General features: G+C 43.4%; 2 protein-coding genes across 4 annotated transcripts; one reads left to right on the forward strand and one right to left on the reverse strand.

The window, feature by feature from the left end:
* Positions 1–4: 4 nt before the first annotated feature.
* On the forward strand, positions 5–4,145 carry d2hgdh (D-2-hydroxyglutarate dehydrogenase). 2 transcript variants are annotated; one of them, XM_080480163.1, is made up of 10 exons: positions 5–173; positions 1,207–1,579; positions 1,664–1,721; positions 1,817–1,956; positions 2,065–2,258; positions 2,339–2,507; positions 2,595–2,738; positions 2,857–2,999; positions 3,217–3,382; positions 3,478–4,144. In XM_080480163.1, exons 2-10 carry the CDS (start codon positions 1,243–1,245, stop codon positions 3,738–3,740), a joined length of 1,614 nt encoding a protein of 537 aa, XP_080336289.1. In that variant the 5' UTR covers positions 5–173; positions 1,207–1,242; the 3' UTR covers positions 3,741–4,144. The 2 variants fall into 2 exon arrangements, with proteins under 2 accessions (XP_080336289.1, XP_080336290.1); XM_080480164.1 differs by having other exon boundaries at positions 15–173; positions 1,207–1,572; positions 3,478–4,145.
* On the reverse strand, positions 3,929–11,764 carry acvr1l (activin A receptor, type 1 like). Of its 2 annotated transcripts, XM_080480165.1 has the most exons (10): positions 11,590–11,764; positions 10,868–10,951; positions 9,523–9,777; positions 9,115–9,326; positions 8,448–8,547; positions 7,786–7,932; positions 7,342–7,617; positions 6,580–6,777; positions 6,266–6,396; positions 3,929–5,425 (listed from the first exon to the last, which is right to left on the reverse strand). In XM_080480165.1, the coding sequence occupies exons 2-10, from the start codon at positions 10,938–10,940 to the stop codon at positions 5,294–5,296; spliced, it is 1,524 nt and encodes a 507-aa protein (XP_080336291.1). In that variant the 5' UTR covers positions 10,941–10,951; positions 11,590–11,764; the 3' UTR covers positions 3,929–5,293. The 2 variants fall into 2 exon arrangements, with proteins under 2 accessions (XP_080336291.1, XP_080336292.1); XM_080480166.1 differs by lacking the exon at positions 10,868–10,951 and having other exon boundaries at positions 3,935–5,425; positions 11,590–11,753.
* Between the last annotated feature and the right edge of the window lie 5,096 nt (positions 11,765–16,860).

Genomic DNA, 16,860 nt, shown 5'->3' on the forward strand with positions numbered 1-16,860 from the left:
TGACCTTTCACCTCGGCTCACCTCAGCTGCTCGCAGCACCGCTAACTAGTTATAAACTGAGACATTTTGTCTTTAAGTCACTGCTGTCCTTGAACCTTGTGTCTTTCTCCGAGATATGACACGGAATAACAGGGGCTGGCGGAGGGAGGCGTCTTGTTAAATGAACGATTTGGGTGAGTAGTTGAGGATTTTGCTCAGTGAAGCCTTGACTGGCACTGTTGTTTTGCTAGCTAGGCTAACTGAAAGTGCAGCTTCTACAAGAGATAATCTGCAGAAATTAATATTTTTATTTAGGTCAAAACTGCGACGTAGCGTTAGATGTGAAACGGAAACAAGACGTTACCGTGAAAGGTCAATGTTTTGTGGCCAGGAAAGTAGCTCTCTTGTGCCTGTCGAGTCCTGTAAATGCAAGATCCCATTTGTTTCCAGTGTTGACAAATCTAAAAAAAAAAAAAATCATATACCAAGCATAAATTGAGGTTGTAGCTTTTAGTTATTACTAACTAATAATAAACCAACGTTCTAAAGAGCCAGACTGAAAACAAACTGGTTACTACAGTGACTCACTGTCTCATTTCTTAATTTTCACAAAGTGCACTTTTATATTTTCAGGCAAAACTAAATGGATTTTTTTTTTTTTTTAAATCTTTCTAAAATCGGTTCTGAAATGTAATTGGGTGACTTTGTACACTGAATGTATGCGTCTTCTTGGGGAAACGCGTCTAAATGTATGGAAATCTCCAGCTAAATGAAATAGCTTCCAATGCATTCCACACATATTTATAGGAATTATGTCTTTATTGAAGTAATAATATTCAGTTGGCTTGATATTCCCAGGACGCTTTTGATGAAATGATAGAATTTTTGAGGTTTGCAATGAGTTAAACTTCATCAAAAACACTGATAATTATGAGCAGTTGTGGACTTGGGATCTGAGAAAGGTGAAATACATAAAAAAATTAAACACCAAAGCTTTAAAAAAATAAATAAAAAGATTAATATAAAGTACATATTTATGTTGGCTGAAATGTCAGTGTCTGACCATAAACTACATTCTACAGAAAGACAAAGCCTCAAGGTGACATCTGGAAGAGGCTTGCCCTTTAACCAAGCTGACAAAAGCGTTAGAACGAACTGATCCCTTCCTGTCACCGTGTTCCAAGTCCAACTCTGACCTGGGTTTGATACCACTTCTCTTCTCTGTAGCCTGTTCGACCAACTCTGAGCATCATCTCTCCAGCCATGGCAGGGATTCTCCAGAAAACACTGCGGCTGAAGACGGCTCTGAGGCATCTCTGCACCCACAGCCGCCTCCCGTCTACAGCCGGAGTTTCTGCTCCAGCCTCCAACCGTCCGTTTCTCACCTGCTGCTCGGCGCACGTTGTAGCCTCCGCCTGTAAACTGCACGTTGGGGCGGATGCTCCCAAGTCTTCTCCCGATGCAGCGCCACAGAGGCTGCCTTTCTCCACAGTGACCACTGAAGATTTGGACTTTTTTAGGAAACTGCTACCGGGCAGAGCCGTCACCGACCAGGACCTGGTGGAGTCCAGTAATGTGGACTGGCTCAAGTCTGTAAGAGGTCAAATCTGTTGATCAGTTCAGCACATTCCTTGTTTAATTCACATCGATGATCCTTTAAAAATATTACTATCTCATCTTCCAGGTCATAGTGAAGTACTGCTGAGACCTCAAACAACTCAAGAGATCTCAGAAATCCTGAGGTAAACAGCAAAGACTTAATCGATACGTGTACATCCGATTATTAGTAATTATTATTAACTGCTCGTCTTCTTGTTTTTTTTTTTCCTTGTTGCAGGTATTGTAACAGTCGCAATCTGGCGGTGAACCCGCAAGGAGGCAACACCGGGCTGGTTGGTGGCAGCGTGCCAGTTTACGATGAGATCATCCTTTCCACCTCGCTCATGAACAACGTTCTTAGCTTTGATAATATCTCTGGTGAGAGAGCAAAGAACATTTCAAAACATTTTCGGCGCTCTGCTCAAAATGGGTTGAGGTTATTTTTCATCAAAAAGCACGTGGACTCTTAAGGATTGTGTTCTTCAGGTATCCTCACCTGTCAGGCAGGGTGCGTCCTGGAGAACTTGTCCCTCTACCTGGAGGAGAGGGACTACATCATGCCCCTGGATCTTGGGGCCAAAGGCAGCTGCCAAATTGGGGGCAACGTGGCGACGAACGCGGGAGGACTCCGGCTGCTCAGATACGGCTCCTTACACGGGACTGTGCTCGGCCTGGAAGTGGTGAGTGGAAGAAACGACAAAAATCCACAACTGCTGCGTCGAAGTGATAAGGAAGTAGAGCCGATCTGTGACACGTGCAGGTGCTGGCAGACGGACGAGTGCTGGACTGTTTGGCCACCCTGCGGAAAGACAACACAGGCTATGACCTCAAACAGCTCTTCATCGGGTCCGAGGGCACTTTGGGGGTCATCACAGCCGTGTCCGTCCTTTGCCCGAGGAAACCCAAATCGGTGAACGTTGTTTTCCTCGGTACACTTTCAGTTTAATTCTCACAGCTTCTAGTGGTGGAAAATGCTGAAAGAACTCAAGCCATCTTGTTTGTGTGTCTGTCTTCAGGCTGTGAAACCTTTGAGCAGCTGCTGAAGACCTTTCAGCTCTGCAGGGGCATGCTGGGAGAAATCCTGTCAGCATACGAATTCCTGGACAGTGAATGTATGGAGCTGCTGAATACACACCTCAAACTGCCCAATCCCATCTCTGGTATGTACACACACACACACACACACACACACACACACACGCTGCCAGTGTAATAAACAGGACGTACAATCATCATTTAATACCACATGAATCGGTTGAAGACGCCGTCTCTCTGCAGAGTGCCCGTTCTACATCGTCATCGAAACATCTGGATCAGACCCGAACCACGACTCGGAGAAACTGCACAACTTTCTGGAGGAGGCGATGACGTCGTCATTGGTGACTGATGGAACTGTAGCAACGGAGGAGTCAAAAATAAAGGTAACTTAAAGGTTTTTGTTGCTTAACGCCGTTACTCTCATCACTTTACTTCATTCTGAGAGAAACTGACCGCAGTTTAAAGACGCCCTATAAAATATTCATCCTTGAACGAGTGTTGCGTTTGATGCTTCGGGCCAAGCTCGCTCCACGACATGGTGCATGTTGGTGCTAATTGCCACAACGTAGTCATCCTTTGCTTTCCGTCGTCGCCTTTCAGGCTCTGTGGTCGATGCGTGAGCGCGTCACTGAGGCGCTGACTCACGACGGCTTCGTCTACAAGTACGACATCTCGCTTCCGGTGGAGCGGATCTACCAGCTGGTCACGGACATGAGGGAGCATCTGGGGGACCAAGCCAAGAGGGTGGTGGGATATGGACACGTCGGTAAGACTCAGGCGGAGAGTGAAAATCTACTTTCTAATAAAGCACCTTGAATGTTTTTTCTCCCCCCCCCCCCCCCCCCCCCCCAAATCGTGTAGGTGACGGTAACCTCCACCTGAACATCACCTCTCCTGCTAAAGACCCGGCTCTCCTGGCAGCCATCGAGCCTTTCGTCTACGAGTGGACGGCTCGGTGCCAGGGCAGCATTAGTGCAGAGCACGGACTGGGCCTCAAGAAGAGGAACTACATCTACTACAGCAAACCGAGCCAGGCCGTGGCCCTCATGGGCCACATCAAGACCATGCTGGACCCCAAAGGTATCCTCAACCCATACAAGACTTTACCAGACAATCTCAAGTGACGTGATGGAGCATCAAGCCAATCAGAAGATCAGTCTCGGCTTGTAACCGCACTGATTTGTCCAGAAGTTTATTCCTGTGACAGATTTCTCCCCGGTGCCCGATAGGTTCCACTGGGACTGTTTTGCACATTTCTGTAGGTTTAAAAATTGTGAATATTAAAGATGGACAGAACAGGGCTCACGCCAGTCGTGTTCAAATCATTTTGATTCTATTCTGACATGGGCCATCACTCAGCAACAGCAGATTCTACACATCTGTGTATAAAGTGACAAGACGCCTCATTATTAGGCAATATTGCAGTAAATGTTTTAATACATATAAAAAGACATTTTTCAAAAAAAAGAAACCCAGCACTTCTGAACGTTTTCATTGTTAAAACTGGTCTTCAAATAAAATAGTTTTCAAAAAATGAAGATGGGAGTGTTTTCTCATGAAATTGTTTAAGCGACCGGTTTTGCTGTACGACTTCAGACTGGAAGAGTAACCGGAGGCCTCCGCTTGCTACAGAGAAGTTTTCCACCTCCAGACTCGCTTTAAAAAAGTGAGAACAAAACGTGACGAGACTTCCTTGATGCCTTTCCGCTTGGCCAGAAGACCTTCAAAACCGCCACAGTGAGTTTAAGTAGTACGCCAAGCAGAGAGGATCACTTCTTTCCATATTTAAAGATACCAACTCCTATTAGCGGGTACATAGTGACTTTCTGAGGCATCACAATCAACATCTGTAGTGTTTTTTTTCTTTCCTACGTTTTCTCCGTACAACAAACAAGTCCAGGAACATATTTCCTCGTTCCATTCGTAACTTTTAAGGGTAGGGACCAGTAGAGTAAATGCCTATATATGTATACAGTCGGTTCCTCACACACGCCATCATACATGACTCTTACACATCCTCAGTAGTGTTGTCGCAGCGAAGTCGATACATAAATACCAGACTATTTAAAAAAAAAAAAACCTTTTGTTTCTATTGGCTCTTTTCCTGTCGTCGATGAAGATGTGTGTTCGTGGCGACGGTTGGAATAAAGCTGAACGAGGGAAATGTTTCTGATTGTCTCCGAGCAGAATGCCACGACCGCAGTGCCAGGAAACGGCTGGCTGGAAAACACACCGAGTCGCAGGAGACTCCGGGATTGTAGTGTTTGGTGTGTGTAGTGTGTAGTGTGTGTAGTGAGGCCGAACCCGGAGCAGTCTCATTAAAGCATCGGGATGGGGTACTACAATATGCCATCCATTCACACTTGGTAACAGTCCACGGTTCGGCTGAGCGGGAGCACACTGGCTACTGGTTTGAATCCCACAGTAAAAGGCTGCTGGCTTGTTCAGACGCGGCGGGTCCAGACGCCTCCAGTCAAACGGAGGGATGTCAGCGGAAGGCAACCAGAGAAAAGGAAAATGAGAAAAGGATGGAGGCTGGATGACACTCGAACGACTCTTTCCTCTAGTATCTCTTGTCCGTCTCCCCGGAGGCCCCGTCTGGGTTTAACACACAGCGGGCTCTCCACGAAGCCGATCCGTGACATCAGGCAGCTGCCGCTCCAAACTTCTCCCCCTCTCACGACTCCTTGCCCTTCTCCAGAGAGCTGTGAATTTTGTCCAGAGTCTTCTTGATGCGCAGCGCTGTGAGTCTGGCAGACGGATTTTGGTACCAACACTCCTTCATCAGCTTCACCAGAGCAGAGAGAGTCTGGAAAGAAAAGAAGGGAAACACACACACACACAGCTATCAATTTTACCGCAAGAGCTTGAAATAGAAGAGGCCATTATGGGTCCAGTCATCTGACCGACAAGATCATTAATCTGTCTTCTTGCTACAAATATCCACACAGTGAGACATCGTCAAGCTCAGAAGATGGTAAATACATAACGGGACACGGCTTCTCACGTCAATGTGTTTTCCAACGTGGAGGTTGGTGGTTCAATAACCTGACCACATGTAGAAGAAAAAAAAAGAAGGCAAGTTGCAGCCGTTCTGAGGGATTTATTACCTTTTACATGCAGATCAGAGTTGTGATATAATTCATACTTCAAACTTAAGTGAGACGTGTTTCGAACACGAACGAACGCAGACGCCAGGATCGTATTTAGAAATCCCAGCCGGCTGTGAGGAATCAACTACATGTCCTCCGGTTTGTTTGTTTGTTTGTTTAAAACTCTTCAGCATCAATGTCTCACTTGAAGAGGATTTCATAGGAGATGTGCAAAATTTCTCAAAACGAAAGAAACAATTAAACTCATAAACCACCAAAGACCCCGCTGGTCGACTTCTTGTCATTCTCACACTCAGATGCAGGGCTGACAAAATCTTCATTCTGAGTGTATGCATTGAAAACACGAAAGGAACAAATACTATTTATTTTCAGTTTAAAATGACCTCCCTCAACTAGATTTCCTGTTGGTCTTTAAAACTCTGAACATATTTCCCTCGTTACGGGACATCTTCGAATATAAGAGGCACTTTTTAATATCACAAGATAGCCGTTTGGTGAGGATTCATAAATACTAATCGAGCGAGAGTGTAACTCACAGGATCAGAGAACCAGCGGTTGGGAATAAAAGGCCTCTGCTGCTCCACACACACCACTTTCCTCATGTCCTCGAAGCTCGGGTCGTTTGGCACCTGATCGTAAAACGGAGGTTTGTAGTCTTCCACGATACCTGAAAGGGAACAAATGGGTGGTGAAGCCTCCAGCGCCACAGTAAACGCTGATCACCGGGATAATAACCAACAGCAGGAGTTTATGAATGGGATGGTGACACAGGTACGTCGAGCAACATTGTTTAAGTTTCTCATTACGCAGACGAACACAATATCCATTGCAGGACATGCGAGCAGCTCACCGTTGCTGTACGTGCGCCTCGCTATCTCCCACAGCACCAGTCCGAAGGCCCATATGTCCACTCTCTTATAAGCGTCGAAGCAGTCTGTCTGGATGCTTTCATCCAGCACTTCGGGGGCCATGTAGCGTTTGGTGCCAACTTTGGGATTGTTGCCCACGTCCAGCAGGTTGTCTGCCTGCGAGTGTGTCACAGCCAACCCTGCAAACACGCAGTTATAAACGGCATTACAGTGGGAGTACAAAAAGATCTGACCTGAACTAAAAATCACAAACACTCTTGAATATGCCAGTGAGGAGGTTTTTCTAGGACATGTAGCTTTAAAAAAAAAAAACAGCTAATTCCCACATTATGTTACAGTCTGGGTCCAAAAATGCATTTTAGTGAGGATGACTTAAAAATACTAATCCCATAATAATCACTGATTTCCAAATGAAAAATCAAATATTAGTAATCAAGAAATCATTACTTTGACTGCCATTAAAAAAAAAAAAAAAAAAGACTGATTAAACTATTAACTCAGATTTAAAAGATGTCACTTTTGTACACTAGGTGGCAGCAGTGAGTACCTTGTTTTACCTTGTGGGATTTTAAATCGCTGCAGCACAACACAAGACAGCTGATGTTCTTCCATTCTGACACATCATATGTCATTTTATTATTGCTTTAGGCATTAAAACTCATATCTAGTAACTGTCTAATGTTCCTACAACATTATTTCGATTACACTGATAAACATTTAAAGGAGATGAAGGAGGAACTAACCGAGGTCTGCGATGCAGCAGCGCAGCTCCTTGGTCACCAGGATGTTTTTGCTCTTCAGGTCCCGGTGGGCGATGGCCGGTTTCCCCTCCGTGCCGAAGATCTCGGTGTGCAGGTGCACCAGGCCGCACGCTATTGACGCCGCCATCGCCAGGCCCTCGGACGTCTCCACGGCAACCCGCTGCAGGTAGTCATAGAGCGAGCCGTTTTCATGGTAGTGCGTGATGAGCCACAGCTGAGTGCTGGAGTTCCGGGATGTCATGTCAGACGCCATGAACCCTGACAGGAAGGAGAGAAACAGGACGGTTAAAAACAATCGGATTATTCTCAAACGTCGATGGTCAATTTGTTAAACTGCATTACTTCACTTAAATTGCTCAACACGGTTTTTTTCACGTTCTCAATTCCCAGCTCAGCCAAATCACACCTGCAGCGCAACAAACTCACCCAATATATTTTCATGTCTCAGCAGCACTGTGTTGTAGATCTCCGTCTCTCTGAACCACGACTTCTCATCTCTGGACGAGAAGATTTTCACAGCCACGTTTTCCCCCTGCCACTGGCCTCGCCACACCTCCCCGTATCTTCCTTTTCCTGCAAGGCAAAAGAGGCGCGACCAGGTAAGACACAGACACACAGACACACAGACACAGACACAGACACAGACACAGACACAGACACAGACACAGACACAGACACACACACACACACACACACACACACACACACACACACACACACACACACACACACACACACACACACACACACACACACACACACACATTCTTTACAAAGTGTCTTTTCTGTTCTTTGACAAACAAAACACAGGCCATGTGACCCGCTTACTTTTATTTCGAAGATCTAATTAAAATGTGTAAGAGTTAAATAAATAAACTCTGAACATCAACATAAGATATAATAGTTAGAATAGTCAGTAATATCAACAAACGACGTCAAATCAGCCACCAAAAGGTAAACAGTGAACAGAAAGAGCCCCAGATCTACCGCTCGAGTTTCAATTCTTTTTGTCCTACAAAAGGTAAATATTATACAACTCTAGTTGATATGAATCCGAGCATCAGCGAGGATTTTGACGTCACACTTACCGACGCACTCCATCAGACTTATTTGCCTGGCCACAGTTCTCTGGACGAGGAAGGGGAGACCTGAGCCGCTGCCTGACGTGCACGAGTGATCCAACAGGTCCTGCAGACCGAGTGAGATATTTTAACATCTTGGATCCTAATCTTTCAGAAGAGGGATCTGCACCCTAAACGTAAGTGGAGATTTAACTACAATAGAAACATGTTTACAAAAGAGTGTCGCTGTTAATCTTTCATTGCACAACAAACTTTTCTTGCTCTACAAAAATGTGGGACCCAATAAAGCTTAACGGATATGGACCAAATATTTCCACAAGCTTGTTCCAAAAGATTTTGATTACACCCGAGGAAGATAAGAATTGGGTCATTTGATAAAATGCTTCACCAGAGAGGAAGATAGAATTCGAGTTATTGTTGAGATTATAGGCTCATGTGCTACTTTATCAGGTATAACGACAATCTGAAGCGATCTGTTAACAATATGTCTGCCTTCTGTTTTTACATGCTTCTTCGAAAATGCTGTTGTACAACGTAAGAAGACAATAATATTCTATCATCCATCCAAAACTCTGCTTTAACAGTGGCCATGTCTAATTTTGTTTGAGATTGTCAAATTGCCAACGTGCGTCTCCTTCCACCTCCTTTCAACACTTGTGTGTCTTGTTCTTACCGCTAAAGTGCTGTCTCCAACATTAGAGGTGATGAGACCGTCTATGGCGCCCTGCTCGGTGTCGAACTCCTGCAGTCTCTGCAGACGGCCGTGGTGGAGCCTCCTGCAGGCCAGAACTGACAGCACCGACAGCAGGGCCAGAACCACCACAGGGCCGAGGACAAAGAGCGCTAACGTCTCCACGCGATACCGAAAGGGCTCACCTTCTGGTGCTGCGTGGAAGAAAAGATGAGAGACGGGTAGGAAAATACTGGAGGCGAACACATTTCTATCAGATCATTTTCAGGTCTCAAGTTGTACACCCGAAACTGAATGAACAAGATCCCATCCCCAGAGAAGCAGCGCAGCGCAGACAACACTGCAGAGCAGCGGTTACATAAACGTGAGGGGCATCGAGCCGCTGTTCACCTGATGGAAGCAGAGACATCAGAGAGCTGCGGGTGGTGTTGAAATTGCAGCGGTCCTGGGAGCAGCAGAGGATGGCCTGGCGGAAGGACGGAGATGTGGAGCACTGCAGGCGGCTGTTTTGCAACCCCTCCAGACAACCGCGCTCAAACACAACCCCACTGCTGCCGACTTTGACCGAGGAGAAGCACTGGGTACCTTGGCACTGGGTGGATTGGGGGCATTTAGGGCCTTCGCATAGACACACCAACTGTCCATCTATGAGAAAATGGCAGACAACGTCACTTTGATTCACCTTTAAAATAACCATACAAACAGAAAAACATCTGTCATCAACTAGAAAATTTCCAGTCAGGCAATTTTGAACAGGACAAACAGCAGGAAGTGGAGTCACGCCAAAGTCAGTAAAAATGAAGTACGATGACATCACAAATTAACCGCTGTATTTTAATTTACACATAATGATATCTGAACTAACCTTTATACAAATAGAATAATAATCTTATCCCTGTGTTCTTCTGGCGATAAAATCAATTTTCGCTTCTACTGTCGACATGGAGCAATTCCGGAGTCATATATCACACCTTGATCTGACATTTCCAAACAGTGAAAGCCAATACTCGGTTTCTACAAACACTGAACATTATGTCTCTTGAGAGGCTCCAATGCAGCGTCGCCCATATCTTTGTTTCAGTGCAACTAAAGATGACACACAAATATGAGGAAGCCTACGCCACTCCAGATACATCCAACATTTGTGTTCAGCAGTTCCATTTAGAAAATAGTTACAGGGCCAGTTGTAAAGTCAGTGTCTTGAAGATCACAAATGGATTGTTAATCTCAGCAGAGAAAAATACCAAGGAATCAATTATTTCCACTTGTGTAAAGAACTCTTTATTTTCAATCATTTTGCACTTAAGTTTATTAACGGACTCAAAAACAAGCGCAGTTCGAAAAGCACCTGTGAAAGATGTGGAGATTTGTGATGTTTAAATACGTGAATAGCTTCAATCACAACCGTGAGCACTCGTGTTCCTGTGACAGTTTTGGAAGGGGTAGTCTAGGAAAATATATTTGAAACTAACCAAGGACAATAATTACCAGTAGTAGCTTTAATTCAATGCATATTTATACAAGACTTGAGTTTCGAGCAGGGGTGTCAAACTCAGGTCCTGGAGGGCTGAGCCCCGCATGTTTCCCATGTCTCCCTTCTTCAACACGCCTGAATGTCATGATGGTATTATCTTCTCACCCAGCGCTCTTTATTTTTGCTTGAATACACATCAAAAACAATAGCGGGTAAGGAGGCATCACAGTGCAACTAATTTGTAGGATCGGTGTAGTGTACCTGGGCCCTCAGCTGATGTCAGCAGACTCTGCAGCAAGAGGAGCAGAAGAACGTGGACACTGCAAAGACCCATGTTTCAGTGCACTGACAGAGGGAGGACGAGAGGAGAGAGTTCAGATGAGTACAATACTGCAAAGTGGATAATTACATTAACCCCCGTAACGTTTTCTGCTGATCTTGGCCAAAGCTTCACACAGAAGCGGGGTTAGTTGTGCTGCAGCAGAACCCCGCGTTTAAATATGACTTTTTAAAAATGAGTTACCGCAGAATAGTTTTTATATTTTCATTGTTTTAATATAATATGAACACGTGGCTACTTCCTCCCATGCTGGTTGCTTCATTAAAAAAGCCATCACTTGATCTGCTATGTCTGCGGCTCAGCTCGCTATTAAAAGGTACAGACAACAACTAAAAATACAAATAGCAGCGACGGCGAGCCAACACCTCCAATTTCAATGTCACGGCGTCTGGGTTTTAGCATGAAGTCCGCGAACGAGCGGAGCGACCAGCCTCTTGGTAAATCTCGCAGACCGGAGATCGGCTGTTTGCTGTGGCTAACAGGCCATTAACAAGCGGTTTTATTGGCCGTCCGCAGGCGCCTCGGAGGCGCCAGTCAGGCAGGCGGCTGCCCCGATGCTAACGCTAGCTGCACGGCACAAAGCGGAGCCTGCCAGCCGGCCGAGGGTTGCCTTGAGCGGGCGGTAAAAACACCATCCACTTACCTGGCACACACAGAGTGCGGCTTCTAACTCATTCTGAGTGTGGTTCTGTATCCGTATATTTCATTTAAGTGGATGTATCAGAGTGATTTTAGATGTCAGAGAGCCGAAAGCAGAGCAGGACCACAGCCCTGCCCACCCACTGGCTGTTTTCCCTACAGCCTCTCACGACGACGTCACCAAAACATTCACACCGAGGTGCATTGTGGGGCGGCGCAGTCCAACAGGTTATAAAGAATCACCACAACGCCGGTGGCTTGAAACACTTAGCGGACATAAAGACAGCTATATTCAGTAGGAATGAAACATTAGTGGTAAAAGTGGTTAAAGTTATTGTGTTTTCCCAGAGCCAATTGAACTACAGGAATGTCTGAGCACTTACTACTGTATTTATGATATTCTTTATTGATGTCACTTCTGCAGCACCCACATGTAATTGGAATATAAAAATCATACAAAAGTAAAGCCTCCAAATATTTTCAGTTAAACTAATCTAAATATATGTATTTGAAATGCCTGTGTCTCTTTATCAAAAGCAAACACAGTTATACACCTACAAATCTATTGGCTACACCATTAACAGCATATACATAATTGAGACACTGGGTCACTGTTACATCCAGTGGTGAAAGTAATTAATCAAAAACTCTATGTGACATGACTGTATTTTCTTGAAGAATGTAAATTCAAGCATGTCTAAATACAATGTGCACCATGTCTTAAATTCATAAGTTTTACAAGAGTCAGTAACTTATTTAGAATATTTTACTAGAGAATATTATTCATATAAGCGTAGGTTTTAGCAATGCCATGTTTATCTGAGAAAAGTGCTTTGAAATTAGATTGATATAGGTTTATAGAATTAAATACCTGCTTTTGAGACAGCAATACATCAAATATTTAAAAAGTAATTGGCCAAGTAGCATTTTTTGTACAGTGTTATTTTGCAAAATATATTTTAAATAGTACTTTTGCTTGTAATTGAGTACAATATAAGCAACATAGCACGAGTAGTATCACACGAATTCCAAATTTTCTGTACTTTTTCCACCTCTGGTTGGACCCAGTAGATAGATGTAATAACAAGGGTTGTCTTCGCAGCACAGGAAGAACACTGCATATAAACTTTAAACGTCGAGTTTTGTACAAATGTAATAATCTACATTCTGTTGATGAATTAAAATAATAGCCATTTGGTTTAGCTGATGACTGTTTATAAATGGTGCACAACCATGATCAGGAGGATTCAATCACTGTTAAGATACTTCTTTTTGAGTGTGATCTGGGACGAAACAGCCTGTTTTGAGCAACACAATTTTTAAACCTTAGTGAGGAGATTATGTTGCCACCTCCTGGGATACTCTGGGAATTGCTTGCTACTTCAACAGCCCCAGGTTCACATTTCATGTACAGTATAAAACATTCTTTTCATTTTAAAGAATGTGGTAAGAAAAAAACAGGTGAAGTACAAAAAATGGTTGATCTACTGACAGATTGTTCTGGTCATGTGAAAGTCCTCATCTCATGGCTTTGTTTAGTTTTCCTTTAAATACATTCACCGGTGAAGACCTCATTGGGTGTTTCTGGGGTCATCACCCTCACCTGAAGTTTAACAGCAGAAGAGGTGTTTAAAAAGGAAATCTCAGAGTGACAACAACACCATCACTGGGCTTTTGTAAATTCTGCATGTGGAATGTGCGAATGTAGAATTTTGCCAACGTAATGTGATTGATATAAGAAGAATGCAAATGTAGTATGTGACCATGCTCTCACGCTTTATGTATTTATAATGTATAACAGTCCTATTTTTCATTTATATACATCACAAATCTCAGAGACATATATTAATGTAAAAAAAATAAAATAAAATTTTTTCTGCGGTACTTTGTCTGAGAGACTGTTATATTAACTTTACTTAGTGAATATGACACATGAACATTGAATAGTTTGGAAAAGCTTCTCTGAAAAGGATCACTCCTTGACCAATTTCCAAATAATGAATAAAAAATGCACATGAACTTGTCTGGCCTAAAGTTGCAGAACGATTTGACAAGTTGTGCAACAGCGGTTACCCAGTGGACAACAGGACAAAATGCAGTGGAATAAATCAACTTTGTGTTAGACGGGAACACTTTTTTTTTTTAAGTGGCATGATTAAGTTATGACATCAAATTAGTGTGAAACCTGGATTCTTTATGAATAGTTATGAATAGTTGCACAAAAAAGCTTGAGCATGGCTGATTGTATTAGAGTTATATGTAACATAACATTGAAAAACTGTGTATTCATTTAGCAATCAACAAAGAATGCACAGTGTTGTCATCTTATGAAGTGCTGCTGGACCCCTGGCTCTTTCATTAGGTTAGCATTGTTGTCCTTAGAAGGGATAGTTTGCAATGCATGCTCAGTTTTACTTGTTTGTGCCTTCTTCATTTGATTCTATATCACAGTCTATGTTTGTAATTTGTAGATAATGCATGATTTCAATGTAAAAGTAAATGCCCTGATGTGAAAATTGTGTCATGTCAAAAGAAACTACACTTCCATTTAAATATTTTTTACTGTCAGAATCACATTTTAGTATGAACCTTCACATTATCAAACAATGTTCCCAAATTTAACAAAACATACAAACAAACAAAACAGGATATTAAATATTAACTTTATTTTTTCATTTCCAGAAATGATATATACTGCATTGCATTACACAATTTTAATTCTGTTTCTGTTTTTCCTCTTGTGTTTGAATGCAAGGTACACGACACTGTTGTTCTAAAGCGCTGTCCAATCAGGATGAAGAATGAGGTGATTGCTCCAATAGCAGCGTGCAAGGGGCGGGTCTAATTGTTTTCCTGCTGTAGCAGATCTGTGAATCACCCAGAGTAACGGCCTGCTGGACTTGAAGGCCGAAGGCGCCATCTTTAGTTCTGGAGTTAGAGAGAATCGTATTTTGCACTTCTCTTCAGGTATGTTTTCTGAATTTGTTACAGTCTAAGAGAGTAAGCTTTTCTTGAATTTTTTTTTTTCAGTTTCCTATGTTACGTAATTTTGTTTTCAATAGGTTTCTCCATAGTAGGAGTTGCTAATCATTAGCATTACCCAATTGCTCCGTCAGCCTAATGGAGCAGTCTGAGACGATTTCGTGTTATTTTTAAGTGAAAAACTGAACTCTTTTGGCTATTCCGGTGTAAAAATATTTTTCATTTGACCTGGTAGACACTGAATTTACTGCTGCTGTCTTTAGTGAACTAATCAATGGTTCTATTAACAAATGGGTCTGAAAATGCGCTTTTTTATAGATGCGAATTGTCTCTTTTTCTTTTAATTTGCCAGCAGCAAGAAACATGCAACAATATGCTAAGGCCTTACTCATAACATTGTTTAAAAAAAGGGATATTTGGGCTTGCAGCAAGCTGCCACCTCTGAGTCTGGTTTCTGCAAAGGTTTCTTCCTGTGAGAGGGAGTTTTTCCTTTCCACAGTTGTTCGCTCATGTGGACTCGTTGGGTTTTTCTCTGTTAAAAGCACCTAGAAATGGCTGTGTTGTATTTAGTGCAATATAAATAAAGTTGAATTGAAGTTGAATTGGGTCTTTTTATTTTTTTTTGCTCTGACATCATCAGCCAGATTTGTTGTGACATCACAAAGGCCCTTTGTACTACTTTGAAGACAGTGTGTTTAATCAGCTCTTCAAAGTCACACAAAGAGCAGACCTCCAAGATCTCAAAGGCAGGTGTGTGTGCATGTTATATCTGAGGATGTTTTTTCAATTTTGAATGTATTCTCATAATATTGTCTGCTTGTTTTGTTTTTTTTTTTCATTTCCAATAGTTTCTCTTCACAGGTATATCTGACTTTTAAAGACGGTGTTCCATTTCACTTGCTCTTTCCTTCTGAAAGTGGTTTCAATTTGATCGTTGCCCTTTTGTTATGACCAGGCTCTTCGAGGAGAAAGTGCAGGTGTAGGACATAACAAGCATCGGGTGAGTTTGGGTGGAGTGAGGGTTTTATTGGTCCACAAGTTCTTTCCTTCTGGAAATGGTTTCAATTTGATAGTTGGCCTTTACGTCGTATTCTTCATTTTGCTCTTATCTGTGAGGTCAGGTTGTAAAATCACCAATGAATATGCTTTGCTGGTGAGTTGGGCGGCTAGTCGTCGTGACAAAAGTAAAAAAAAACATTGGTCAAAGGCTTGGGTTCAGAAGAGCCATTGACAGCCATCTAGATATGGGAGTAAACCCAGACAGAAAATCTTTGTTCCCCTTTTCTGTGCCTCACTATTCTCTTCACAGGTATCTTTAATTCCGATGTGTCGTGTTAAAGATGGAAAGGTAAGTACCCTACAAGACGGTTTTAGTTGATTGTTTTACTGTGTTGTTTTAAGTGTGTGTCATCCGGGCAGTCACGCCACCGGTCAAGCTGGCCGAGGTTAGACTTGTTTGGCGTGGCTGTACCGGCTGTACTGTTTTTGCCTTTTATTTTCTATCTGGGTCTAGTCGGGGTTTTTATTTTTTTATTAGCCCGGTGTCGGTACTGGTTCGACGGCCCTGTACAGGGTTGGGCCATTGCCGCACCTGTTTTGTTTGTTTTTCCGGGCAGTCACGCCACCGGTCAAGCTGGCCGAGGTTAGAGTTGTTTGGCGTGGCTGTACCGGCCGTACTGTTTTCGCCTTTTATTTTCTATCTGGGTCTATTAGGGGTTTTTATTTTTTTCTTAGCCCGGTGTCGGTACTGGTTCGACGGCCCTGTACAGGGTTGGGCCATTGCCGCACCTGTTTTGTTTGTTTTTCCGGGCAGTCACGCCACCGGTCAAGCTGGCCGAGGTTAGAGTTGTTTGGCGTGGCTGTACCGGCCGTACTGTTTTCGCCTTTTATTTTCTATCTGGGTCTAGTCGGGGTTTTTATTTTTTTCTTAGCCCGGTGTCGGTACTGGTTCGACGGCCCTGTACAGGGTTGGGCCATTGCCGCACCTGTTTTGTTTGTTTTTCCGGGCAGTCACGCCACCGGTCAAGCTGGCCGAGGTTAGAGTTGTTTGGCGTGGCTGTACCGGCCGTACTGTTTTCGCCTTTTATTTTCTATCTGGGTCTAGTCGGGGTTTTTATTTTTTTCTTAGCCCGGTGTCGGTACTGGTTCGACGGCCCTGTACAGGGTTGGGCCATTGCCGCACCTGTTTTGTTTGTTTTTCCGGGCAGTCACGCCACCGGTCAAGCTGGCCGAGGTTAGAGTTGTTTGGCGTGGCTGTACCGGCCGTACTGTTTTCGCCTTTTATTTTCTATCT

Source organism: Lipophrys pholis (assembly GCF_963383615.2).
Source record: "Lipophrys pholis genome assembly, chromosome: 14".
Classification (NCBI taxonomy): domain Eukaryota; kingdom Metazoa; phylum Chordata; class Actinopteri; order Blenniiformes; family Blenniidae; genus Lipophrys; species Lipophrys pholis.

Bases quoted from the DNA above. Each gene is read 5' to 3' on its own strand.
- acvr1l (XM_080480165.1), bottom strand. From the start codon at position 10,940: ATGGGTCTTTGCAGTGTCCACGTTCTTCTGCTCCTCTTGCTGCAGAGT. The intron at 6,778-7,341 runs GTTAGTTCCTCC...GCGTGTTTGCAG, and splicing joins CTGCTGCATCGCAGACCTCG to GGTTGGCTGTGACACACTCG. The intron at 6,397-6,579 runs GTGAGCTGCTCG...GTTCCCTTTCAG, and splicing joins GAGGCGCACGTACAGCAACG to GTATCGTGGAAGACTACAAA.
- d2hgdh (XM_080480163.1), top strand. From the start codon at position 1,243: ATGGCAGGGATTCTCCAGAAAACACTGCGGCTGAAGACGGCTCTGAGG. The intron at 3,000-3,216 runs GTAACTTAAAGG...GTCGCCTTTCAG, and splicing joins CGGAGGAGTCAAAAATAAAG to GCTCTGTGGTCGATGCGTGA. The intron at 3,383-3,477 runs GTAAGACTCAGG...CAAATCGTGTAG, and splicing joins GGTGGGATATGGACACGTCG to GTGACGGTAACCTCCACCTG.